The sequence below is a fragment of the Ranitomeya variabilis genome, chromosome 1 (assembly GCF_051348905.1).
Source record: "Ranitomeya variabilis isolate aRanVar5 chromosome 1, aRanVar5.hap1, whole genome shotgun sequence".
Lineage (NCBI taxonomy): Eukaryota > Metazoa > Chordata > Amphibia > Anura > Dendrobatidae > Ranitomeya > Ranitomeya variabilis.
Window position 1 is genome coordinate 848,637,950 of NC_135232.1, and position 26,966 is coordinate 848,664,915.

The 26,966-nt window shown below is 43.8% G+C and overlaps 1 protein-coding gene across 3 annotated transcripts in view; it reads right to left on the bottom strand.

Moving 5' to 3' along the window:
- The window catches only part of RCHY1 (ring finger and CHY zinc finger domain containing 1), an 81,311-nt gene extending 54,611 nt beyond the window's left edge, over positions 1–26,700 (bottom strand). The window contains exons 1-3 of one of the 3 annotated variants that reach the window (XM_077276654.1): positions 26,056–26,278; positions 16,915–17,034; positions 2,805–2,920 (exon numbers count right to left, since the gene is read on the bottom strand). In XM_077276654.1, coding sequence (XP_077132769.1) covers positions 2,805–2,920; positions 16,915–17,034; positions 26,056–26,127 — 308 coding nt within the window. In that variant the 5' untranslated portion in view covers positions 26,128–26,278. Of the gene's footprint in view, positions 1–2,804; positions 2,921–16,914; positions 17,035–23,004; positions 23,105–26,055; positions 26,279–26,591 lie in introns of those variants that run through there. The other 2 variants (XM_077276661.1, XM_077276669.1) reach the window with 2 other exon arrangements.
- Positions 26,701–26,966: the final 266 nt, after the last annotated feature.

A 26,966-nucleotide genomic window follows, 5' to 3' on the forward strand; every position in this document is an offset into this window, starting at 1 on the left:
TCTCACCCGCTTTGGTTAGTATTTCATCTAATTTAGTACCAAATAGGTACTCACCCTGGAATGGAAGGCCACAATTTAGATTTCGTTTGGGGATCTCCTTTCCACCCCTTTAGCCACAGAGCCCGGAGAGCTGCGTTAGTCAGACCTGACGATTTGGCCGCTAACCGTATGGAGTCAACTTATGAATCCGCCAAAAAGGCTGTAGCCCCTCTGATCAACGGTATAGATGATATAAGTTTATCTCTGGAAAGGCCACCTCTCAATCCTCCTTCTAGGTCGTTCAACCAGACTAACATGGACCTAGCAGTGCATGTAGCTGATATAGCCGGTCTGAATGCTCCTGTACAGGATTCCCATGCTCTTTTTAAAAGAGAATCAGCTTTTCTGTCAAGCGGGTCTTGTAAAGAACCCGAATCTTCCACGGGCAGCAAAGATTTCCTAGATGTGGATGCCACTGCCGCATCTACCTTTGGGGCTTTTGACTATGTGGAGAAATCTTCGTCATTAAAGGGATAGCGTCTTTTTGACGAGGACGGCAACCCTCTTTGTCCCTGGCTTTCCCATTTTTTTTTGACCAAATTTTTTATTGGTGGAATTACTGGAAAAGAAGGTCTTTTCCTTTCTGACAGGCCAGCAAACATTATGTCCTGTGGTATTTTAGGGTTTTTAGTGTCTTCAATGCCCATGGTGTTACATACTGATTTGACTAAATTATCAATTCTGTCTGTGGGAAAGCATGTATCCTGTTCGCCATCTGAGGAAATAATTTCTTCGGAACCGTCCGAATCTTTATCCTCAATATCAGAAGACTGTTCAGATGTGGGCGAATTATATTTTTTCCTATCCTTACACTCAGGAATACTTTCCAAGCTTTGTAAGGCCTGTAATTCATCTCTTATCATTTTCCTTATATCTTCCGACCTTACTGAAGATTCCTCACGTAAGGTGGATTCGATGCATGAGTGGCACAACTTCTTTATATAACTATCCGGGAGCGCCTGGGAACATAAAGCACATTGCTTGTGTTTGGTTTTTCCCGTTCTTTTCGCCTAGGGAAAGACAAAGAGGGAAGTATAATCAGCCTAATAGGGTAGATGCACACTCACCCCAGTGAAGCTGCTGCTACGGTACCGGCTGATGAGGAGGAGACGGAGGCACAGATGGAAGAATAGATCGGTCCGATCTTTTATCCCTGGTGCTCTTTGTAGAGGATCTGCTCTTTGAGCGACCGCTGCTTGTATGGCTGACTGGCGTAATAGCGGTGACTTCAGATGAAGCCATCGCCGGGTCCTGGGGAGATGCCATGATGGACGCCGGAGTATCAGCGCCGGCGTCCTTTTGTTGATGGGGGCCGCCATCTTCTTCCTGTCGCACCCGGAAGTGAACGATACTTCCGGGTCGGGGTCATGCTGTATGCGTCTGCGCACCCACCGGTATTAACGCAGGCGCCGTCCTACCTCCTGCATCACCCCGGAAGTCTGTGGCAACACATCCGGGGGAAACTATACTGGGCTGCACGCTGCCTGCACACCACCGGAGATGGCGTCGCAGGATCTCCTACCTCAGCGTTTCAATCCCCGCAGGTCAGCCGGAAGGATCTCCGTGAGCCAGGCGACTCCCCAGACCTGGCCTCACGGTAGCTGCCAGCAGAGGGGGGAAGCTGCATTAGGACCCCCGACGCTGCTTCCAGCTCTGGAGCCCTTGCCGTCCCGTTAAGGTAAACTGCGCAAGCGGCATCCAGGCTGGGCATCCTCTTCTCTCCATGCGTCTCCCGTAGGAACAGGAAACCAACTGTGGGAGCGAGTGGGACCGCCCCTTTTATCTCTCCATAGGGTTTCCTGTTCCTAGGGGCGGATCCCCTCTCTCAAGTGGGTGCTGTCGTGGCGAAGAGAAAAAGAAATATTTTAAAAATTATGAAAAAAATAAAAAAAAATTTAAAGGTTTAAATCACCCCCCTTTCGCCCCATTCAAGATTAAAAAAAAAAAAAAAAATCAAAACATACACATAATCTGGTATCGCCGTGTTCAGAATCGCTAGATCAATTAATATTGGTCACCGCAACATTGCATTAAAATGCAATAACAGGCGATCAAAAGAACGTATCAGCACAAACATGGTATCATTAAAAACGTCAGCTCGGCACGCAAAACATAAGCGCTCACCCGACCCGAGATCCCAAAAAATGGAAACGCTACGGGTATCGGAAAATGCAATTTTTTTCTTAGATAAAAAATAACCTAGACATGTTTGGGGTCTATGAACTCGAGAATCACAATGGCAGCCTAGCAAAAAAAGCCAAACAAAAAACAAGTGTGGGATTGCAATTTTTTTGCAATTTCACCACACTTGGAATTTTTTTCCCGTTCTCTAGTACAAGACAGTAAAACCAATGGTGTCTTTCAAAAGTACAACTCGTCCCGCAAAAAATAAGCCCTCACATCGCCATATTGACGAAAAAATAAAAAAAAGTTATGGCTCTGGGAAGGAGGCGAGAGAAAAAAGGGCTGCGTCTTGAAGGGTTTAAAACGAACAGTGCACCGATGAAAAAATTTCTGATGTGTGGCTTCCTTGCAGGTGTGTGGACCTGTCAATATTTCAAGCTGCCCCCCTTCCCAACCTGGACAGACGAGGACCCACTCTTCACCAGAGAATGAAGCACACCTCAGACTTTCAAAAATGTGGCAGTGTCAGTAGAGGTTTGTAAGTGATGGAGAAATATCATGAAAAGTTAATCATCAAATAGTCCACAAACCCTCATAATAGGACATCTCCCTGGTACTGGTTTGTCCATATTACATCATACCTGCATATACCGCAGCCATCACAATGATACTGTTTCTTGTCCTTATCATAGAGATGACATACACCACAGTAATAGTCCCCAAAAATACTGTTACAGTGTTCACAAGTCTGCTGAGCCTGAAAAGAAGCAGAAGAGTCAGTATCAATATCTTTAGCAAAACTGGGATACTTTACTTAAATAGTCCTACAAGAATAGAACATTTACTAAAGATATCAAGCAGAGTTGATGTAAATCGATTTGCATGATCCATTTCATCAGCTATGACAGTGATCTGTGACTGCAGAACAGGAGTGAGTGCATTGCTTCTTTCGGTCTTTCGTAACACTATCATTGAGGTGTGCCGAACAGGTGATATCACGCCAGACCAGCTACTCAAAAGAGCTGCAGATGCAGGCAGGTGAAAGACGATTCTTCTACCCCAATACAGCGGACACAGATCAGCCCATCTTTTGCAGGAAGAGGAGCATCCTGTTCTCTCTCAAGGATTACCCACCTTTGTGGGATCCATTTTTTCTGCTTTTTCTCTATTAAGCACTTTGAAGCACTAAGGCACCTTTCTGTTCCATGAAATAGAGCACAATGTGGACCTCATGATTCGTTTGCCCCCGCCCCCCCCCCAAGACAAGATAAATACACAACTGAACTCTTTATAGGTCTACATAAGCGCATATATTTCAATTGTGCAACAGTAGAAAAGAATCAATATTAATAAGTCGGCAAGCTTGCTGAGAACTTAAATATGCAAGTGCATACATTCATTCAACAAGCAGCATCCACCACCCTCCAGGATGCAGCATTCACTACGCTCCAGAGTGCAGCACCCCAGCAGCAAGCGGCATCCACCACGCTCCAGAGTGCAGCACCCCAGCAGCATCCACCATGCTCCAGAGTGCAGCACCCCTGCAGCAAGCAGCATCCACCACGAGGATTTCATCTGTGTAGCGTCTATATATACAGAATCCCCATGAGACACGCACATTAGGTGTGGCTTTTGTCAAGGAAATTCTCCTGGAACAGCATTTGCTGAATACAAAATTCATTGCAAAATTCGAACGCATGCGCAGAAAAAACGCAAACGCATGCAAAAACACATACAAAAGCATGGAAATGCAGCTTTTTTTGGCGTCATGAGTAAGCTGATGCTGATAAAAAAAAGGCAGAGTAAGCATGCATTTGAATGCGTTTTGGCATGTGTTTGCGCATGCAGATGATACGCTGCGCACAGATACGCGAGTGTGAACTTAGCCTAAGAAATTGCATATGCTTGTCAAAAATATGCATATATGGTCATAGTAAGAGGTACCAACTGTTTGTTCCAATATGTAAGGTAAGTATTAGGGACCAAATAGTTATAATAAGGCCATGTTCACACAGTGCGTTTTTTACCGCGGAACCGCGGCGGTTTTGCCGCTGCGGTTCCGCAGCTGTTTTCCATGCAGGGTACAGTACACTGTACCCTATGGAAAACAGGACACACTGTGCACATGGTCCGGAAATTTAAAAAAAAAAGCCGTGCGGAATAGCTCCCGGAAAAAAGAAGGAGCATGTCAATTCTTCGTCCTGAACCGCAGCGGTTCTGCACCCATAGACCTCCATTGTGAGGTCAAAATCGCAGTAAAACCCGCAGATCAAAAATATATCTGCGGGTTTTACTGCGGTTTGTTGTGCAGAACCGCTGCAGCCGGAAGTGCGGGGAAGCCGGCGGAAGTGCGGGGCCGGAAGTGCGTGGGCGGAGAGACATGGAGGCATACCGGCGCATGGGGATCGTGTCGGCCGTTTGATTGATTTGGTATGTGTGTCTGTGTGTGTGTGTCTGTGTGTGTGTGTGTGTGTGTGTGTGTGTGTGTGTGTGCGTGTGTGTCCCCATGCGACGCTAGTGCCACCATTGTGCTAAGTCGCCGTATGGGACTACTACTCCCATCCGGTATTAGGATGGGAGAGTTGTCCCTGTGTCCGGCGACTTAGCACAATGGTAAAGTTACACCAAACACCTACACACAATACACATACATGACACACAGTACAGTACATACAACACATAACATAGAGTGTATACTCACCAACAGCACACTTGTAGGCGAAGCCCTCGATCCTCCAGGAAAAAATCGCAAAATAATAAAGCAAATTCATACTCCCTGTCCGCAGAATCCATAAAACGAGTGTCCCACGCCGATCGGCTGCTCTCCGGCGATACACTGCCAGGAGCGAAGCTCCTAGCAGTGTATCGCGTACTGTCCCGGAGCTCAATGACTCCGGCGTCTCGGTTAACAGCAGTACAGCTGCGTTGAACTTTCCCACGCAGCACTGCCGTTAAGCGAGAGTGCCGGGGTCAATGACCGCCGGTAAACTCGCTCGCGCATGCGCAGTGACACACCGACAGGAACTATGGCTCCTGTCAGTGTGTTGCTGCATCCGTGGAGAGCAGACATATCTCTGGATGTGTCTGTTCTCCATGGAAAATCTTCGTGGGATACGTGGCACTTAAATACGTGGCACTTAAATACGTGACACGTGTCACTTATACGTGATACGTGTCACTTAAATACGTGACACGTGTCACTTATACGTGATACGTGTCACTTAAATACGTGACACGTGTCACTTATACGTGATACGTGTCACTTAACTACATGATACGTGTCACTTAACTACGTGGCACGTGGCACTGAAATACGTGGCACGTGGCACTTAAATACGTGGCACGTGGCACTTAAATACGTGGCACGTGGCACTTAAATACGTGGCACGTGGCACTTAAATACGTGGCACGTGGCACTTAAATACGTGGCACGTGGCACTGAGATACGTGGCACGTGGCACTTAAATACGTGGCATGTGGCACTTAAATACGTGGCACGTGGCACTGAAATACGTGGCACGTGGCACTGAAATATGTGGCACGTGGCACTTAAATACGTGGCACGTGGCACTGAGATACGTGGCACGTGGCACTTAAATACGTGGCACGTGGCACTTAAATACGTGGCACGTGGCACTGAAATACGTGGCACGTGGCACTTAAATACGTGGCACGTGGCACTGAAATATGTGGCACGTGGCACTTAGGCTATGTTCACATTTGCGTTGTGCGCCGCAGCGTCGGCGCCCCAACACACAACGCAAAGTAAAACGCAGCAAAACGCATGCACAACGCTGCGTTTTGCGCCGCATGCGTCCTTTTTTGGATTGATTTTGGACGCAGCAAAAATGCAACTTGCTGCGTCCTCTGCGCCCGGATGCGTGCGCTGCAGTGACGCATGCGGCGCAAAACGCGGAGCGCTGTCATTCAAAACACGTCCACTCATTTTGGTGTTTAGTCCCAAAATGGAGGATGGAAGAAGAAAAGGGTTGGACAAGGAAATGACATCATTTCTTTTTTTTTTTTCCCCCACTGCAGTTAAAGCTTTATTTGTGTCAAACACAGACAATTTGCAGAGAAAACTGCATAAAAAAACGCACAAAAAACCGCACTAAAAAACGCACCAAAAAACGCACCAAAAACGCACCAAAAACGCACCAAAAAACGCACCTGCGTTTTCTGCAGAGACCTGCAGATTCAGTCAGGAAAAAAAAAGGATGGAAATCCTGAACGTGTGAACATAGCCTTAGACTGTATCAACTGTATTTATAACCAAGAACAAATATGTGCATGGTGCCAAAATACAAATAAGGCATAGTCTATTCAATATGCATATGACAAAACAGAAAATAGAGCGTGTTAGTGACTACAGCACATATTTACCTTGGAATAATCCAGTAGCCCACTACACCTGACATGCATTTCTCCAGTGCTATACCACCCCTGGACAAAGCATTTCTTGGGGAGAGAGCTATTTAAAGTAGAACCAGCCAATAGTAAAGAAAAACAGGTAAAACCCCATGTGTGTGATTCTGAATGCCTCACACTTCCTAATGTTAACTCCGTTGTCCCGGCTACCGGTCAGGTGACCAGTTTGAATGAGGGATTCCTAGGCTGACATCCACTACTATCAGCTATAAACACAATATAGGATTGCAATCACGTGACTACAATCACTAAATTCTGTTTTGTGATATTCTCCGATTGTGTCACTAGTCTTTTCCATACATACATCCTTAGAATTGTGTATATACTATATTATCCAGATATACCCACCAATTGTTTTTTATGTGGTTTCTCACGGTTTTGTTTAATGTATTCATAGATGTTTTTAACACTCTATATACAAATAATTTTTATTTTGCATACAAAGTCTTTGAAATACAACATGAAGAGCAAACTCACCAAAACTTATCAGATGACAAATGCAATACAAAGTCTTTGATCATAGCTCTTCCTTCTTCGTGTATTTATATTGCTATGCTTTATGAATTTTTACTTTTTTGGATAAATATTTAGGTGTATATGTTAATTGCAGTAAAAGTCAAGTGATTCAAAGAACCTGGTAACCTTAAGGTCTTGACTAGGGCTCCTATTGGTCGGTGGGTCCAGCAACTGCTTAAAATATTACGTAACATCAAACCCCATATTTTTTACATTTTCCATTGAAGTAAGGCCCCCTAAGGCCAAGATCTGGACTGTAAGAAACCCTTCTAGTGTCAATGCTAATTTAATAGGTCAAAATATCTACCCAACTCTACGCTATCAAGTCTAGATTGAGCATCCCAGATGCCAAAGGGGTTCCAGAAGCCAGAAGAAATATTTAGTACTTTATTATAATCCGACAAACTTTTTTGTGCATCTCTTAGGATGCAACGTTAAGTCCTCCTAAAAAATGTATTTAACCCCTTTCTGCCAGCTGACGGAATAGTACGTCAGCTGGCTGTATCCCCCACTTTGAGGTTGGCTCCGGCGGGGAGCCCACCTCAAAGCTGTGACATGTCAGCTGTTTTCAACAGCTGACATGTGCCTGCAATGGGTGCGAGCTAAATCGCGATTCGCCCACGCCCATTAACTAGTTAATTGCCGCTGTCAAACTCTGACAGCGGCATTTAACAAGTGCTGCCGGTCATGCGGACGGAAGTACGCGCACCGCTGACCCCCGTCATGTGATCGGGGTCATCGGTGCGTTGCCATCACAACCAGAGGTCTCCTGAAGACCTCTATGGTTGTTGATGACGGATATCTATGAGCGCCACCCTGTGGTCGGCGTCATAGCAATGCTGTAATTCAGCTACATATAGGTGATCTGAGCATCACCTCTATGTAGCAGAGGCGATCGTGTAGCGGATGCTTCTAGCCTCCCATGGAAGCTATTGAAGCATGCCAAAATTAAAACAAAAAATGTGTTTAAAAATATTTAAAAAAAATGAAAAAAAATAGAAAAGCCCTTTCACCCCCAATCAAAATAAAAAAATAAAACATTTTAAAAAAAATCAAACCTACACATATTTGGTATCGCCGTGTTCAGAAATGCCTGATCATTAAAAAAAAAAGAAAAATAATTAACCTGATCGCTAAAGTGAGAAAAAAAGTCAAAACTCCAAAATTACGGTTTTTTGGTTGCCGCGACATTGCATTAAAATGCAATAACGGGCGATCAAAAGATCGTATCTGCACAAAAGTGGTATAATTACAAACGCCAGCTCGACACGCATTACCTCTATTAAAGGCACCTATTTGAACTTATTATCAGTGTATAAAAGACACCTGTCCACAACCTCAAACAGTCACACTCCGAACTCCACTATGGTGAAGACCAAAGAGCTGTCGAGTGACACCAGAAACAAAATTGTAGCCCTGCACCAGGCTGGGAAGACTGAATATGCAATAGGCAAGCAGCTTGGTGTGAAATCAACTGTGGGAGCAATAATAAGAAAATGGAAGACCACTGATAATCTCCCTCAATCTGGTGCTCCAGGCAAGATCTCACCCCTTGGGGTCAAAATGATCACAAGAACGGTGAGCAAAAATCCCAGAACCACACGGGGTGGGACATAGTGAATGTCCACCGTAACAAAGGCTACCATTAGTAACACACTACGCCACCAGAAACTCAGATCCTGCAGTGCCAGACGTGTCCCCCTGCTTAAGCCAGTACATGTTTGGGCCTGTCTGAAGTTTGCTAGAGAGCATTTGGATTATCCAGAAGAGTATTGAGAGAAAGTCATATGGCCTGATGAAACCAAACTAGAACTGATTGGTAGAAACAAAACTTGTCGTGTTTGAAGGAGACAGAATGCTGAGCCGTATCCAAAAAACACCATACCTACTGTGAAGCATGGAGGGGTGGCAACATCATGCTTTGGGGCTGTTTCTCTACAAAGGGACCAGGACAACTGATCCGTGTACATGAAAGAATGAATGGGGCCATGTTTCGTGAGATTTTGAGTGCAAACCTCCTTCCATCAGCAAGGGCATTGAAGATGAAACATGGATGGGTCTTTCAGCATGATAATGATCCCAAGCACACTGCCAGGGCAATGAAGGAGTGGCTTCGTAAGAAGTATATGGAAAGGTCCTGTAGTGGCCTAGCCAGTCTCTAGATCTCAACCTCATAGAAAACCTTTGGAGGGAGTTGAAAGTCTGTGTTGCCCAGCGACAGACCCAAAACATCACTGCTCTAGAGGAGATTTGCATATAGGAATGGGCCAACATACCACCAACAGTGTGTGCCAACCTTGTGAAGGCTTACAGAAAACGTTTGACCTCTGTCATTGCCAACAAAGGATATATAACAAAATATTGAGATGAACTTTTGTTAAAGGGTATCTGTCACCAGTTTTTTGGGCTACCAGGTAAAAATACCATCAACTCAGTGCCCCCTATGCATTACGCAAGTACTTCTGATACCTTGACTCCCCACATATGATCCATAAATACCTTTTTTATTCCTCTCGCGCTGTATGTTAATATGGTCGGTCTGGTCGCGATTGCTTTCTATGGCCCGGAACACAGAAATGGCAGCAAAATACTTCCGGTACATAAAAAGCAAATGCGTATGCCAGTACATGCGCAATAAAGCTTTTATCTGCTTTGCCCACTGTTAGGCATAGAATACTGCGCCTTTGGAACTGGGCCCCAGTACTCATTGCCATTCTTTATAGAGGTTGCAATAGAACACGATATGGTGTTCTATGATTCATGGCTTCTCCAACCATGTGCTCAAAGCTCCTACATCCATAGGACATGAAACTACATTGAAAGAAGAAGTTGGAGTTGCATATTTATTTTGTGCTCTTGCCTGATGGCAGAACCCACTCTCTCTCAGGTGCTGTCATGGGTGAGGGGAAAATATGATTAGTTGGGAGCCATGAGGACTGGAGTTTGGGGAACACTTGTCTAAAATAATTTGCTATTTGTGACCGTTTTAAAAGGAAGGTGCCGCATTTTATTTTTTGTATTAAAAATGATTGTTTATATAAACAATTATTTTTAATACAAATTTAAATTTTTTAACTAACATTTTTTTTTATTATTAATTTTTTTTTTCAGCCACTGGGTGCCGCCATTTTGCTTTGCAGGAGTGTAAGTGTAGCTGCACGACACTTACACTCTGCAAACACGGCAGCCCTGGGCATAGAGATCTGCGGTCGGCGTCCGACCGTATAGTTTTCATTGTGCTGCTCCCTGCTGTTATCTGGCCACGCCCCCTGAGCCGTCCATATCACAGCATAGCCAGGAGATCAGCGCCATCTTCCTGGAGCTCACAGTGCATCTGTGAGTTCCAGTTTCCCAGTATAATCGCAGGAGCCCTGCGGTTATAGAAGGAGGAGGAGGAGGAGACCAAGGACGGGAGGGAGAAAGGACTCAGCAGGGAGCCGTGAAATAAGTATCAGTGGGGAGGGGGAGAGGCAATGCAATCCTATCCTTTGTGGTGCTGACTCTGAGCAGTGTATCTCCTCCCATGTGTGTTACTGTGCTGAGCTGTGCATCTCATCCTCTCCTGTGTGATACTGACTGAGCTGTAAATCTAATCCTATCCTGTGTGATACTGACTGAGCTGTGTATCTAATCCTATCCTGTGTGATACTGAGTGCTGAGCTGTGTATCTAATCCTCTGTGTGATACTGACTGAGCCGTGTATCCAATTCTCTCCTGTGTGATACTGTCTGCTGAGCCGTGTATCTAATCCGCTCGTGTGATACCATCTGCTGAGCTGTGTATCTAATCCTATCCTGTGTGATACTGTCTGCTGAGCTGTGTATCTAACCCTATCCTGTGTGATACTGACTGCTGAGCCGTCTAATCCTATCCTGTGTGATACTGACTGCTGAGCCGTGTATCTAATCCTATCCTTTGTGATACTGTCTGCTGAGCCGTGTATCCAATCCTATCCTGTGTGATACTGTCTGCTGAGCCGTGTATCCAATCCTATCCTGTGTGATACTGTCTGCTGAGCCGTGTATTTAATCCTATCCTGTGTGATACTGTCTGCTGAGCCGTGTATCTAATCCTATCCTGTGTGATACTGTCTGCTGAGCCGTTTATCTAATCCTATCCTGTGTGATACTGTCTGCTGAGCCGTGTATCTAATCCTATCCTGTGTGATACTGTCTGCTCAGCTGTGTATCTAATCCTCTCCTGTGTGATACTGTCCGCTGAGCCGTGTATCTAATCCTATCCTGTGTGATACTGTGCTGAGATGTGTATCTAATCCTGTCCTGTGTGACACTGACTGCTGAGCAGTGTATCTAATCCTCTCCTGTGTGATACTGTCTGCTGAGCCGTGTATCTAATCCTCTCCTGTGTGATACTGTCTGCTGAGCCGTGTACCTAATCCTCTCCTGTGTGATACTGTCTGCTGAGCCGTGTACCTAATCCTATCCTGTGTGTTACTGTGCTGAGATGTGTATCTAATCCTCCTCTGTGTGATATTGACTGCTGAGCTGTGTATCTAATGCTATCCTTTGTGATACTGACGCCTGAGCCATGTATCTAATCCTATCCTGTGTGATTCTGACTGCTGAGCTGTGTATCTAATCCTCTCCTATGCACCCCCGTTATGTGTGATCTATATGGCGGTATTATGTGTGATCTATATGGCGGTATTATGTGAGAACACTGGTGGTATAATGTGAGATCTATATGGCGGTATTATGTGTGAAGTATATGGCGGTATTATGTGTGAAGTATATGGCGGCATTATGTGAGAACACTGGCAGTATTATGTGAGCTCTATATGGCGGTATTATGTGTGCTCTATATGGCGGTATTATGTGTGCTCTATATGGCGGTATTATGTGTGCTCTATATGGCGGTATTATGTGTGCTCTATATGGCGGTATTATGTGAGATCACTTTGACGTCGTTATTTGCGATCTATATAATGGTATTATGTGAGAACTATAGGACAGTATTATGTGTGCTCTATATGGCGGTATTGTATGCTCTATATGGCGGTATTATGAGTGATCTATATGGTGATATGTGTGATCTACATGGCGGTATTATGTGTGATATATATGGCGGTATGTGAGAACACTGGCAGTATTATGTGAGATCTATATGGCGGTATTATGTGTGCTCTATATGGCGGTATTATGTGAGAACACTGGCGGTATTATGTGTGCTCTATATGGCGGTATTATGTGTGCTCTATATGGCGGTATTATGTGTGCTCTATATGGCGGTATTATGTGAGATCTATATGTCGGTATTATGTGAGATCACTAGGGTGTCGTTATTTGCGATCTACATGATGGTATTATGTGAGAACTATAGGACAGTATTATGTGTGCTCTATATGGCGGTATTGTGTGCTCTATATGGCGGTATTATGAGAGATCTATATGGCGATATGTATGATCTATATGGCGGTATTATGTGTGATATATATGGCGGTATTATGGGAGAACACTATGGCAGTATTATCTTCAGAAAGGGGACCCATTCTATGGTGGTCCTGGCTGAGCAGCTGCACACAGGTCTGGGGTAATAGAGGGGGCAGCATGACCTCCAGTTAGGTGCAGTCAGGGCTGGTGAGGCAGCTGAAGAGAGGGTCTCATGTTTATCGTTACTATATGGCTACATTTCCTTCCCAGCGTCACCCCGACTGCGCCTGTCGCCTCGCTTTCACACATTGACAGGACAGGATGGAGAAGACAGGAGCTGAGGAGGGGAATGGGGTCTTTGCATGCAAAGTCTGGATCAATCAGCAGAAATTTTTCCTGGATTTCTGAGGAGCAGACGGTCCATCCATGTGTATAAAAGACAGCGCTCTATGTAAATCCCTGGCTGCTCAGCGCACAAAACATGGTGCCCACCATAGACCTGAACACTGCTCTCCTGAAATCCTATGTGCTGCTGTCACCCTGCTCCCTCTACCATATGTCTCCCAGAATCCTTGCTGCCTGCCATCCTCGGTGACTGTCTACTTGTCAGTATAACTCTGCAGTCACCAACAAAATGGCTGCTCTCTGGGTTCCTGAATATCATCCTCTCTTATCCCTTAGCAAACACCCAGAAGGGGAGGAGTGGAGTGACATCACACACGTCAGCAGACTCCGCCCATAATTACTGCAGTGCAGTAATGTGAGCTAGTTGTACACTAGGTTTTTGTCAAATTTCATTAGCAGCTCCCCCTAGTGTTTAAAAGTGGAAATGCCAAACCTTTTAAAATTATTTTTCATATTTTACTAAATTATAAACAAATTATAATATTTTTTAAGAAAATTTAAACATTAATTCTTTACATTATTTCAATCGCTGGAAAAAAATTTTTTGATGGCACCTTCCCTTTAAGGTCTGGTAATTAAATGAAACAATTATTGAACATATACAATGATATGATCCTATATCCTTATCTAGGCTTCTCCCAGCCTGAGGAGCACCTCCGTGCCATGCCATCACTGCAGCTAATTGCTGGCCGCTTTGGACAAGCGTTCATGCATGATCATGCAGCCACATTGTACACATTTAGATTTATATATAGTTGCGAGTGACTTAATAGAGAAAACCATCTACACACGATAATGTCACTGTGGAACTGCTGGGTTCACATTTCATAGACAAGTTCTAGTAAATGCACACAGTTATACTTATGTAAATGTCACTTTTGTATTATGGAAAATATCCATAGTCACTACTAAAGCAGCAGGTAACAAATGGCTGCCTAACCTTCAGCGGACATTGTTATTTTATACAGCCGGATCTAGTGGTGTATATGAGTGGTTATTGGCCACGACAGCAAAAAGCACACATCAAAAAATGCATTTTGTTTTTACCTGGAACCGATCTTCCTTTTGTACAGGAAAAAATTGAAGTACGGTAAATTTGATCAACGTAAAAAAATTAAAAAGAAAAAAACTGCACTGCAATAGCGCTTGCAGCTAAAGCTACACCCTGGCCAAGTCTGTATTTGCATGCCATGTAGATGCTTAAGATGTTTACTTCTACACAATCAAAATAAGTGTAGGGAGAGTTCCTGGTATTTAGATCTCCTCTCACACAGCACAACATGCTGATAGACAGACAAGTCTATTTAACACACTTACCAACCAAGGTGGTAAAGGAGTTAAATTATGTGAAATATGGACCACTGTGACAAGTAGTACAACACTGTGGGGAGTGCTAGTGCTAGCCTAATAGTTTATATATCATTGCTTATATAACTCCGCAGCACTGTACAAAGATTTGAACCATTACATCAGTGCCTGTCGTCAATGGGGCACAAAATGTATATAAAAATTAGGACAAGAAAACAGCTTGGCACAATCATAGAAAAAGGATTCAAAGGAGCTAAAACACTTAACATACAGCTTAATTCATATGTATTGCGGTGCTCATGGTCAAGACAGACAATGCTACATGCGACCTGCTCGCACCTTGCCTTCACCCTTTGTGGGGCACAAAATCTACTTTCCCCATTTTAGGCAGGCACAAAGACACGAAGGTCAATTTCATTGGCAGCCAATATAACTATTGGTATATTATTTGGAATGTCAGGAAACCGGTGTACCCAGTGGAAACTATGTCGCTCGAGGACAACATACAAACACCATGCACATCTTACAATTGATCGAATTCAAGCTCATGACACCAGTACTGCCACCTAACAATGCCAACCACTGGCAAAAGTATGTCATAAGGAAGGTGCACATATATGACCATGGCTCTGGAGCTGCGTCCGCCCCACACAGAGCAAGTGCCAGCACCTGCCTCTAACTTAAGCAATTGGCGCTAGCACCAATCGCTGTTGTTTAACCACTTAAAGGGAACCTGTCACCACGTTTTTGGAAGATGGGATAAAAATAGCGTTAAATAGGGGCAGAGGTGGGCGTTACATTAGTGTGTGTGTTATGCGTTTATTACCCACCTAAGTTGCCGAAATAACTTTGCAAAGTCTCCGTTTTCGCCTGTCAATCAGGCTGGTCAGGTCACATGGGCGTGGTGTCTTCACCCAGATTTGGCGTAGTTTTCCGTTGGTGGCGTAGTGGTGTGCGCATGCCCAAAGTCCGGAATCCTCTTCCAGGGGATTTAAAATAGCGCGGTGTTCGTTATTGCATTGGTGATCGGTGGGCGCGGCCATCTTCCTTTGGCCGCGCGTGCGCAGAAGCGGCGCTCTGCTGGCCGCGGCTTCAGGAAAATGGCCGCGGGATGCCGCGCGTGCGCAGATGGATATCGCGGCGGCCATTTTCCTGAAGCCGCGGCCAGCAGAGCGCCGCTTCTGCGCACGCGCGGCCAAAGGAAGATGGCCGCGCCCACCGATCACCAATGCAATAACGAACACCGCGCTATTTTAAATCCCCTGGAAGAGGATTCCGGACTTTGGGCATGCGCACACCACTACGCCACCAACGGAAAACTACGCCAAATCTGGGGGAAGACAACGCCCATGCGACCTGACCAGCCTGATTGACAGGCGAAAACGGAGACTTTGCAAAGTTATTTCGGCAACTTAGGTGGGTAATAAACGCATAACACACACACTAATGTAACGCCCACCTCTGCCCCTATTTAACGCTATTTTTATCCCATCTTCCAAAAACGTGGTGACAGGTTCCCTTTAAAGAAGCTGTCCACTACTCGGACAACCCCTTGTCAATTGCTATATTCCCCAGTGTAAAATAACAGCCTAAACTCACCTGCAATGCTGCTCCAGCAGCGTCGGCACCTCGTCTGTTGTGATATTGTTATACCATCCGAAGGGAGTGTGAGTGAAGTGGCTACTGATTGGCTGCAGTGCAGTGCTCACATAGTATAACAACATCACGTGAGCCCCGGGAGGCCTGGCGTCCATGTCGAGTATAGGCTGCCATTTTACAAGGGAGAATATAGCAACTGACAACCAGTTGTCCGAGCAGTGGACAACCCTTATAAATTCTAGTGTCAACCTCTGATATTAGCATTCACGTGGCGTGATCACAATGGGGCGGCTATTTCAAAGCCTGATGCATGCCCACCCTCCGACAGTCTAACCTGTTCCCCAGTTTTCAGTATGTTGTATGGTAAAATAAATGGTGTCGCTCAGAACAGAAAATATTACTGAAAACAAACAACGATTGTATGGCTATGGTGACAGGAACAATTTAAAAAAAGATGACTCTTGGAAGAAGAGTAAAGAATTAAAGCAAATAAGAATTAAAAATTGACTAGGTAATAGAGGAGTTAATAAATCATTCCTATTCTCGAGGCACATATATAGCATCAGACCCACTTGCATGTAAATGGCAGATTTGGTAATGAAGTTGAGCATAAAGATTCACCAGATCGTGGTCCAGTAGCCAAACTGGTAATCCATGACCCGAGCCAAAAGTCACCTACTACCTGCCAACATCCCTGGTTAGTAGGCCCGTCTCAATGACATATATATGCTGTAGTGCATATTGATCAGAGGAGATGCTGAGGATGCTGCTCGGATATGGTGGCCATAGACTAGAAATGTAGCAGCTGGACGAGGTCCTGCAAATCTATTTGCGCACATTAGTGATAGCAGATAAGTAAGGTTCTGTTCACACTTGCTTTTTCCAATGCGGTTTTCAGTATTTCGGATTGCAAGAATAACAGACTCCAGGCTATGTCACTAAAACTTCAGGAACCACAACTGTGTGTTATAAGTACATGGGGACCACCAGGTATTGATGGACAGTGCCTTGGTGAACAGAAGCCATGACACATTGTCACTTCTAGGGATCTGCTCTTGTAGATAGAGCGTGATGTGCCATTAACGCCGCAGTAACTGCACAGTACCTTCTGAATGCACTTGCACTTCAAACACTGGACCTGGGTGACCTTGAAGCGATCCATCTTATGCATTTCCTTGTTGTCATGGCAAAGGCGACAAGTGTAAAATTTACCACAGCAAGGAGCCTGAAAGACAAAAGGGTAATGACTAAGCATGTAACAATATGTAGAGTTGAGAGTCCTTAAAGGGAAGGTGCCACCAGTTTTCTTGTAGTTTGTTTTTTTGTGAAATTAAGCTTAAAATAGTAAATAAAATGTATTAATGCAATGTTTGCACTGTTTGCAAACATTTCTATATGAAAAATATTATATATTTTCTTACAAATATATATATTGACCACTAGGGGGAGCATTTTCCGTTTTAGACCTCAAGCAGCTATAGTAAGACTTACCAGCTTTACTGTTAGCTGGAAAATCTGGGCAGTAACTGCTGACATCAGCATTTCCCTCCCCTTTTGGGTGGTCTAACATCCCTGGGGCAGAATGAAGAGCAGCATCACAGGGCAGATCCATTTTGTGTGTGACTGCCCTGTGATCTGCTATCACCAGCAGTTAGTGCATCAGAAGCACAGTTAGTTTATGTGGTGTGTATGGAGCAGCATTGTCTGTGCAGAGCTGTCTGTGACTCATCCCTCAGTAAGATAAGAAGGAGCTCCAGGTCTGCAGTGAATGGCCAGGCATTGTGGAGGGAGGGGAGATATACATTGTATCAGGTGTCACCTCTCTCTGCAGGCTGGGAATGCAGCTTAATGGAGTGAATGGAGCTCCTGTGATAGAGAGTAAGTGGAGCTGGGCAGAGAGCACTGGGCTATAGTAAAATGGCTGCTAGTCACACCTACAGCAGTGAGTTGTGCAGCCCACAGAGGCGTGCCCAGCTCACTGCTAACACCTCTCCAATGTTAAAGATAGGAGATAATAGACCGGCGCTGACCCTATGTCCATGGGGTGCTGTAAAATAACACTGTTAGTGCCCTGCTACTGCTGTGAAACCAAGATGTCAGCCCCCAGTTCCTTCTTTAAACACATATAACACACGAAATCTGTTTCATTTGCATTTAAAACTTGGTTATAGCAGCATGTTATGCTACATTACAGTGATTTATTAATAATCTACAAACGCGGTACCTTACCTTTAATATAGCTCAATCAGTTGAAAAATTAAGTTACAGCTCTCAGAATTCTAAATATTTTTCTATCTACTGGCACGGTACCAAGATATATATCTTTCCTGTAAGCATGTAACAGGGATTATGGAAATAGTGCCCCTTTTGCCCACAGGTGAGATCTGGTACTGCAGCTCCGAATGACAAGCGCACTGCAGGGTAAAAAGCAGTCATGTTTTTACAACATAAGGAAAAGTTTCACGATGAGCACTTGATTTTCTGCATCTGTCACTTGCATTTTTTTTAACATGCTTTTATTGCATTTTTGACCCTTTTTGTTATGTCATGATTTAAATAAAAACAACTCTTGGTATTTGGCTTTGATTATTGCTATAGCCATGTGCGGATTACATGCGTTTTATTATATTTTCACAGAGGACACAAACAAACCACACGTGCATTTTTTACAGCGGTTTTTTATCATCTCATTCAAGTCTATGGGAATAATCCGCCTATTCCCTGCAAGAGAAAATTACATGCAGTGGATATGAAACATGAAGTGCAGGTGAGTTTACGCAGCATAAAAGCTAGGGATGATAGAATAGCTTTGGATAAGAGCTTATCCGAATAGCTGCCTCGGGAACCTGGATACCTGGAGTGCTCCCGATAATCAGGTGTTCGGTGCCGCAGCTGCATGTGTCACGGCTGTGTGTCAGTCACAACAAACAGGTTCTCCATGCATGTGTTGTGACTGCCACACAGCTGCGACACATGCAGCTGCATCACCGAACAGCTGATTATCGGGAGCGCTCCAGGTATCCGAGTTACTGATGCAGCTATTCGGGAAGCGCTATAGATATTCAGATAAGCTCTTATCCAAGCTATTGGATCATCCCTTATAAAAGCAAAGCACAGTCAGCATGAGATTTCTATAAATCCCATCTACTCGGCAGGGCTGTGGAGTCGGTAAGCCACAGTGGCGACTCCGACTCCTGGATTTTATCAGGTTCCGACTCCGGCTCCTTCATAAATGGCCAATTCGTAACAATAAATTTACTGTTGTAAAATATTAACATCGTGCTTATTCAGTTTCTCACCTTAATTTAAGTAATCAGACCACTTAGAGCAAAAACTATACTTATTAGAATACAATTAGAATATAGCAAATAACTTTTATAAACTTTTATAAACTCTTGTAAGTAAATATGCAATAAACACTTATGCAGTTAATAAGAAGAAATCTATAAATTTGTCCTCAGAAAAAGTATTGCCTCTGTCAGATCCTCCTTCATGGATGCCCTCAAATCTGATCTAATTATTTTGAGAGCAGAGAACAACCTCTCTACACTAACTTGGGTTGGTGGCAAAGTAGTAACCACTCGGGCAACATCTCTGACAATGTCAGGATACAGAGGAATCGCTTGTTGCACTGTTATTTTTGATGAACGGTCAAATTTCTCAATTTCTTTTAGTGCATATGAAAAATTCTGCTGAAATGTACTGGCTGCGTTCTTTGATGGGGATGACTCTTCTTCTATGCGGGAACGCATTGCACGGTCCTTGTGATCCAAATATTTTTCGAAATTAAATTCTTCATCAGTTGATGAGGGTGAAGATGTGGCAGGACGACCAAATTCTTCTTGTTCCTCCTGAGAGTTCTGCAACCCTTTCATCCTTACTGCTATTTAAAACAGAGCTTCTTTTCCTTTAGTTAGCTGTTGATCATCTAGAAGAATCCGATGCATTGGGTCTACATAAACAGCTGCCAAAAGAATGTTATTTTGTAATAGTAGCTACTTTCTCCGTTTCATTGATGTAGCAATGCCACTTGCAAGTAACCCTCTTCTTTGGGACAGGCGAAACATCAGGTTCTTCCAATCCTTTAAGAAAATACCTGGAGTTAAGTCCTCTGCTTGTAATTTTTTAGTCACTGTAAATGGGTGCTCTAGCAATTTTTCCAGCTCAGTCACCTGATTCCACTGACTTTCATTTAGCGTCAGTTGAGGGTTAGCCATGTCTACAAGAAAGGTTTTCAGTTCAACCAAGCGCTGAATCATTAAGTAAGTACTGCCCCATCGTTTGGCTTGATCAATAATTGCCCCTTTTCCAGCACGTCTCTTCAAAATTAAGTCAACTTTAGGGGTTCTGGCAACAGTAGCCAATTTTCTCACCTTGCCAATCAGTGCAGCAGCATGTCCTTCTTGCAGACTGTCTCTTATAGCCAGCTGTAGCGTATGCACAACACAGCGCATGTGATGAATGAAAGAACGTATTGACAGTTTCAACAAGATCATCTAAACTATCATGTTGCTGTTCATCTGAAGCAACTTCAGTTTGCTCCTCAGTTACAATACTGTGTTCCTCTATTTCAAACATTTCTGTGTCTGTGGACCCAGAATGTTCTTCTAGCTGCTGGTCACCATCATTACTCTCATTCATTAGCTTAATAGTACTTATATTTGAAGTATTGTCAGTTACAACAGAAAGAACTTGCTCTTTTTTAAGTTCATAGTCTTGCAAAACCTTTTCAACCAAGACCTGGAGAAACTCACTGGTGTGATGAGCTTTGGTGTCTTTTACTGCCAATGTCTTGGTAACTATTTCATTTTTGTCACAAACAAATTGGACATTGATGGCAAAATAGTTCACTCTGTGACGTGTGCAGGCATCCATTTTAGGAAAAAGAAAGCGTCCCTTGATAGTTTTTTTTAAGTTCTTCCTTTTGTTTAAAAGCTTCTTCGATTACTAATTTTCTAATACTCTCTCTCTCCAGAGAAACACCAAGCTTGCAGGCCATTTCCCCATTCAGACACATACAAGCTGGTCGTGAAAATAATGAAATAGGCACACTATCCTTTACAACAAGCTCTATGATCTGTTTTTTAAATTTATCTACTGTCATTGTCACAGTAACTTTGTCACTGACAAAATATCTTGCAACTGATGGCTGCAAAGTTCTCTGCTCCTTTGTTTGGCTGGAAGAGCTGGGCACTGGTTCATTGGTTTGGATGCAGTCTTTCTCATCCACTGCTTTCAGTACTTCTGGATGAAAGCACTGTAAATGTCTCTTTAGATTAGAAGCTCTGGTAGGAGCATTTTTATCTTTGCCTGAATATGCACTGATCTTGGCTTCACAGCATTTGTTTTCGTCTGGATCATTTGTCATACACTGACATAGTTTTCTATCTTGAGTGATGGTGAGATGTGCAAATACAGCTGATTTAATGAGACGCTTCTTTGACATTCTCAGGTTTTTAATTCTGCATTCACAATCCAAATGACAATTGTTTTTCCTAAAAACAATTGTACAAAATTATTGCCAGGTCGTACAACTGATATAGTGGTCAGTAATACTGTTATTCCTCATGTACTCACAGTTAACTGATGCAAAGTTTGTTGAAAGGATAATACTTCTTCCAATCTTCCTCTTCTGAGTAGCAGCTGTGAGATGCTTGGAAGACGCACACCTAGTAAACATCTTGTCTAGAGGAGGAGCTTTACTACTAAGAATTTGCAACACATTTTCACTTTCAGTTTCATACATTGTAAGTAGGGGGGTTGGGGCACCATGAGGTTAACCAAGTATAAGATTAGATAAGGGCAGTGGAGAACAGTGACACACAAGAAATAAGAAATGTCTATCTCCAGCAGAACTGCTTATCACTGTTGTTCATACTTTGATAGAACATATATATTTGAGTAACATTTATAAAATTCATATGAAAGTTCAATTATGAAATATTAATACATTTTTTTTTTTAAAGCTGGAGTCGGAGTCGGTACATTTCTACCGACTCCAACAAAAACTAACTCCGACTCCACAGCCCTGCTACTCGGATGGAACTGAGATGCCGCGGTGTTTTATGCACAAAAATACGCAGCTTCAAAAACTCATCATGGAAACTTAACCCAAGGCCGGGGTCACACTTGCAAGTGCAATGCGAGAAGCTTGTGCGAGTCTCTCGCATCAATACCCGGCATTGGGACCAGAGTGTGCGGCTGCATGTATTTCTATTCAGCCGCACGCTCCGATTCCGAGCGCCGGCGGCAGTGTCGGGTATTGATGCACGAGTTTCTTGATTGCTTTCGCAAGTGTGACCAGTGATCATAGAAATAAAAGATGAAATCCCATACAGGGACTAAAAAAAACTAAAAAATAATGTTTTAAAACTATTAAAAAAATATATTAAACCAATAAATATGTAAATATATGTAAATAAATATATGTAAATAAATATGTAAATTTAAGTAATAGCAAAGAACACAAAAAAGTACACATATTTGATATCGCCACATCCGAAACGACTCAATAAATAAAACTATCAAATTAGTTAACCTCTTCAGTAAGCACCTTAAAAACATATGGCAAAAAACAATGCATTTTCATCACACTTGAACAAAAAATTGGAATAAAATACGATCCAAAAGAAAAAACGTAAAAAAAAAGTTATTGCTTAAAATGTCATTGTCCAGCAAAAAACAAGCAGCCATATAGCTCAATCAGTGGAAAAATAAAGTTACAGCTCTCTTACTATATACGGTAAATGTGGTATCGCTGTAATCGTACAGACCTGAAGAATAAAGCTGCCTGATTAACTTTACCACACGCAGAACGGCATATAAAAAATAAAAATTCCTGAATTGCTGGTTTTTGCTCATTCTGCCTCTCAAAACTATGCATAGTAAGCGATCAAAAAATGTTATGTGCACAAAAATTATAGTGATAATAATGTCAACTACTCAAGCAAAAAACAAGCCCTCACATGACTGCAGAAATCTAAAAAAAAAATTATAGCTCTCAAAATATGGCAATGCAAAAACTTTTTTTTTTTGTAGAAAAAGCTTGTTGTAGAAAAAGCTTGTTTTAGTGGATGACAGCAGCCAAGCAAAAAAAATCACGATATGAATCTGGTATCGCTGTAATCAAACCGACCGGAAGAATAAACTCGTCTAATCACTTATATGTAAAAATATAATAAAACCAATTCTTCACCTGCTGCTGTTTTTTTTATTTCTGCCTCCCATAAATCGCTCGGCGCACATTAATCCTGCGCTCTATGCTGGGCGCTTTCATCAGGTTTCCGTGTAAATCTCTGAAATAAAATGATTCAGATGAAAGCCCCCGTTGAAGATTCCCTATAATGAGACAGATGGAGGCACTGTTGACGCTGTCTGACCTGTGATTAGGCAGTGTCAGTCTTTTCAAGTGTGCACAAAAGTGCGGTCTGCAAGTTTTGCGCACCTCTGAAAAGAAGGAAACAGCTAAACAGACACCAGATGGAGTCCAGAGTAAGGCTGAGGTCACACTTTCGAGTCCAATGCGAGAAACTCGCGCATCAAGTACCAGTACTGCTGTCAGAACTCGGGATTGGAGGGTGCAGCTGCATAGAAATATATGGGACCGAACTCCAGTCCCAAGTGTCGGGACTTGATGCGCGAATTTCTCACATTGAACTCGAAAGTGTGACCCCGGCCTAAGACTACGATAACACTACACTATCAGTATCTGGTCAGTATATCACATCAGTATTTGATGGCCAAAACAAGGTGAGGAACAAGCAGAGAAAAGGTATAATAGAAACGAGGGCACCAATTTTGCATGTTTGACCCACTCCTGGTTTTGGCTTACAAATACTGATGTCAAATGCTGATCAAATACTGAAAGTGTGACCGTAGCTTAACTCTGCTGGATCATTATAGTGAATGGGTCCATTGAAGTTTTTATCTGAATCACATCACTCAGAAATTTAGATGGAAACCTCAAAGTGCTCAGCGTAGCTCGCCAGATAAATGTGATCCCAAACGTTATGCAAAATGTTCCCAATAAAAGCTTCACCTCAATCCACAAAAATAGCAAGTCCTTACTCAGGTCCGCCATCTGTTAATGTAAGCATAGGGGGTTTCCACGTTACTAGCAGCATAAGGGCATGTTCACACTTTGCAGATTTTGCTGCGGATTTTTCCGCAGCGGATTTTGAAAAACCGCATTGAAAAACCGCTGCGGTTTTCCCTGCGGATTTTCCTGCGGTTTCTTCTGCGGATTCCTCTGCGGGTTTTCAACAGCACTTTCCTATTGGTGCATGTTGAAAACCGCTGCGGAATCCGCAGAAAGTGACATGCTCCTTTTTTTCCGCAGCAATTCCGCGCGTTTTTTAAAGGAATTATCCGCAAAGTGGGCACAGCGGTTTTTGTTTTCCATAGGGTAACATTGTACTGTACCCTGCATGGAAAACTGCTGCGGATCCGCAGTGTCAAATCCGCTGCGGATCCGCAGCAAAAAACGCAAAGTGTGAACATAGCCTCAGGGCTCTAGAAAAGCACTAAGGCACCCCACCCAAAAAAATATAATCCAGCAAATTCTGCCCTCACAAATCCTAGTTCCTCCCTCCCTTCTAAGCCCCAGTGTGCGCAAACCACATATAGGGCTCATACTCACATGTGAGAAACTCGGATGAGTCTCGCACATCAATACCCGGCACTGCTGCCGGAACTCAGTGGAGTGGAGCGTGCAGTGCATGTATTGCTATGCGGCCGCACGCTCCAATCTGAGTGTCGGGTATTGACGTGCGAGACTCACCCGAGTTTCTCACATGTGAGTATGAGCCCTTAGAGTCCACGTATTTGGTATTTCTGCAGCGATGAGTGCCCGTTAAAGAGTGCGTGTCTCCAGAAGCATGAGCTTTGCAGAGCGTTCTGGTCACTACAGTGTGCTGGTCACTACAACAGCAGTTTGCAATTTACTCAATAACATCCACTGCTGCTTGTCTCTGGAAAACACCCATGGGGTCACATAGTCACTACACCTGTAGACAAAACCCAAGAGGGGTACAATTTCCAAAATGGGGTTGCTTGACGGGGGGATTCTGGTCTTTGAGCACTTAGGGGATATGCATATTGAGTCCCCAAACTATTCTAGGAAAATCTGCGCTCCAGGAGGAAAACAGCGCTCCCTTCCTCCTGAGTCTCCCTGTATGGCTAAGCAGTACTGTACAGCCACATATGGGGTATTTCTACATTCAGCAGAAATTATGGTACACAGTTTTGGTGCCATTTTTACCCATATCCCAGTGTGAAAATGTAAAATCTGGGGCAAAACAAAATTTGGGTGGTAAAAATGTAATAATTTTTTTCTTCACTGTCCAATGGTATAAAATTGTGACCCACCTGTGGTGTCAATATGATCACTGCACCCCTACATGATTTCATTGAGAGGTTTAGTTTGCAAAATGGGGTCTCATATTGGGGGATTCTGCTGTTCTGGCACCTCAGGGGCTCTGCCAATGTGACATGCTTCCTCAAACCAGTGCAGCAAAATCTGACCTCCAATATGGCGCTCCTTCCCTTCGGAGCCTTGCACTGTGCCTCCAAAGTAGTTTCCAACCACATCTGGGGCATCGATGACCTCAGGAGACATTGCACAACAAATTGTAAAGCCCATTTTCTTGTGAAAATAAAGAAATTGGAGCTAAAGAAACATTTCTGTAGCAAAAACGTGACTGTTATTTTCACGGCTCTACGTTATAAGATTCTGTTGTATCTAAAAAAGTTGGTTTTGCAAATTTTGTTGGAAAAGTGACAAATTGTTGATACATTTTTAACCCTTCTAACTTCCTAACAAAACAAAAAAATCACATTTCAAAGTGATGGAGATGTAAAATAGACACGTGGGAAGTGTTATTTATCAACTATTTTGTGCAATATAACGCTCTGGTTTAAAATTAAGCTTGAAGTTTGGGAAAAATGCCAATATTTTCACACATAAAAGCAACTTTTACCACTATCATGAAGTACAATGTGTCAGAAAAACAGTGTCAGTGTCAGTGGGATCTGGGAAGCGTTCCAGGGTTACTACATATAGGCGACAGCGGTCAGGAAGGAGCAGGCAGGCTGGGGGTGAAGGGGTTACCGTGATGGCAGCGTGTGACAGGGGGTCGGTGCCTGCCCAGAGCTGTGTCCGGGGTGCAGGGGTCCCGCTATGTCAGCACTGTGTCACTGGCAGACGCGTCCTGCCCACCCTCCCAGTAATGCCCCGTGTGCCCCTCACCCTCAGCTCGCAGCCTCTGGTGTAGTGCTCACAGCCGGCTGCTACCTCCATGTCCCCGGAGCCCTCAGCCATGTGTGACCGGAGGAAGCGGAAACACCGGGGAGGAGACTAGTGAGGGCTGAGAGAAGCCGTGGCAACCGACCATACCCGCACTTCCACTGCACGGACACAGGCGGCGCTGCCGCTCTCTGTAAATGGCGGGAATGAACTCTGCAGCGCCCTCTAGTAGTCTTCTCCAAACCTGTTGTTTCCTGACAGCTCCGCGTCTTCCTCTCCGTTTTTGCAGCCATATTTTATCCTAGCTATTGTTATTTGTGTCAGGCACAGCAATTAACCCACTCAGGGTGGCCCAGTTTTTGTTTTTCTTGCTCCCTCTCCTCACAAGAGCCGTAACTTTTATTTTTCTCCCCATATGGCGGTGTGAGGGCTTGGTTTTTTTGCGTGACAACTTGTAGAATCAAACACCGCCATTCTTTTACTATATAATTTACTGGAGAACGGGAAAAAGTGAGGTAGAATGGTAAAAGGAAACTCACCATTTTTCTTTTAGTGTGCTGTCTGGTATAAATGACTGCAGGCCGGTACCATTACAGCGACCCCAAGCTTATTTTCTTATTTTTGTGGTTACAAAAAATAACTTGTGATGCCATTTTGTGAAACCTGTAACTTATTTTTTCTGTTGCTGGAACTGCAGGGTTTTTTTGTGTGGGGAGCAGATAGGGTCCTTCTGTACTTCATACACTGCAATCAGGGCTGCCACTAGAAATTTCGGGGCCCCATACTGGCAAAATTTTCGGGGCCCCCTTGAGACTCCGCCCAGGCTCCACCCCAGCCCCGCCTCCACGCTCCGCCCCTCGAACTGTCCACAGTCCCACTGCTCTCTCTCTTGGAAAAACTCCACTTCTCACCTA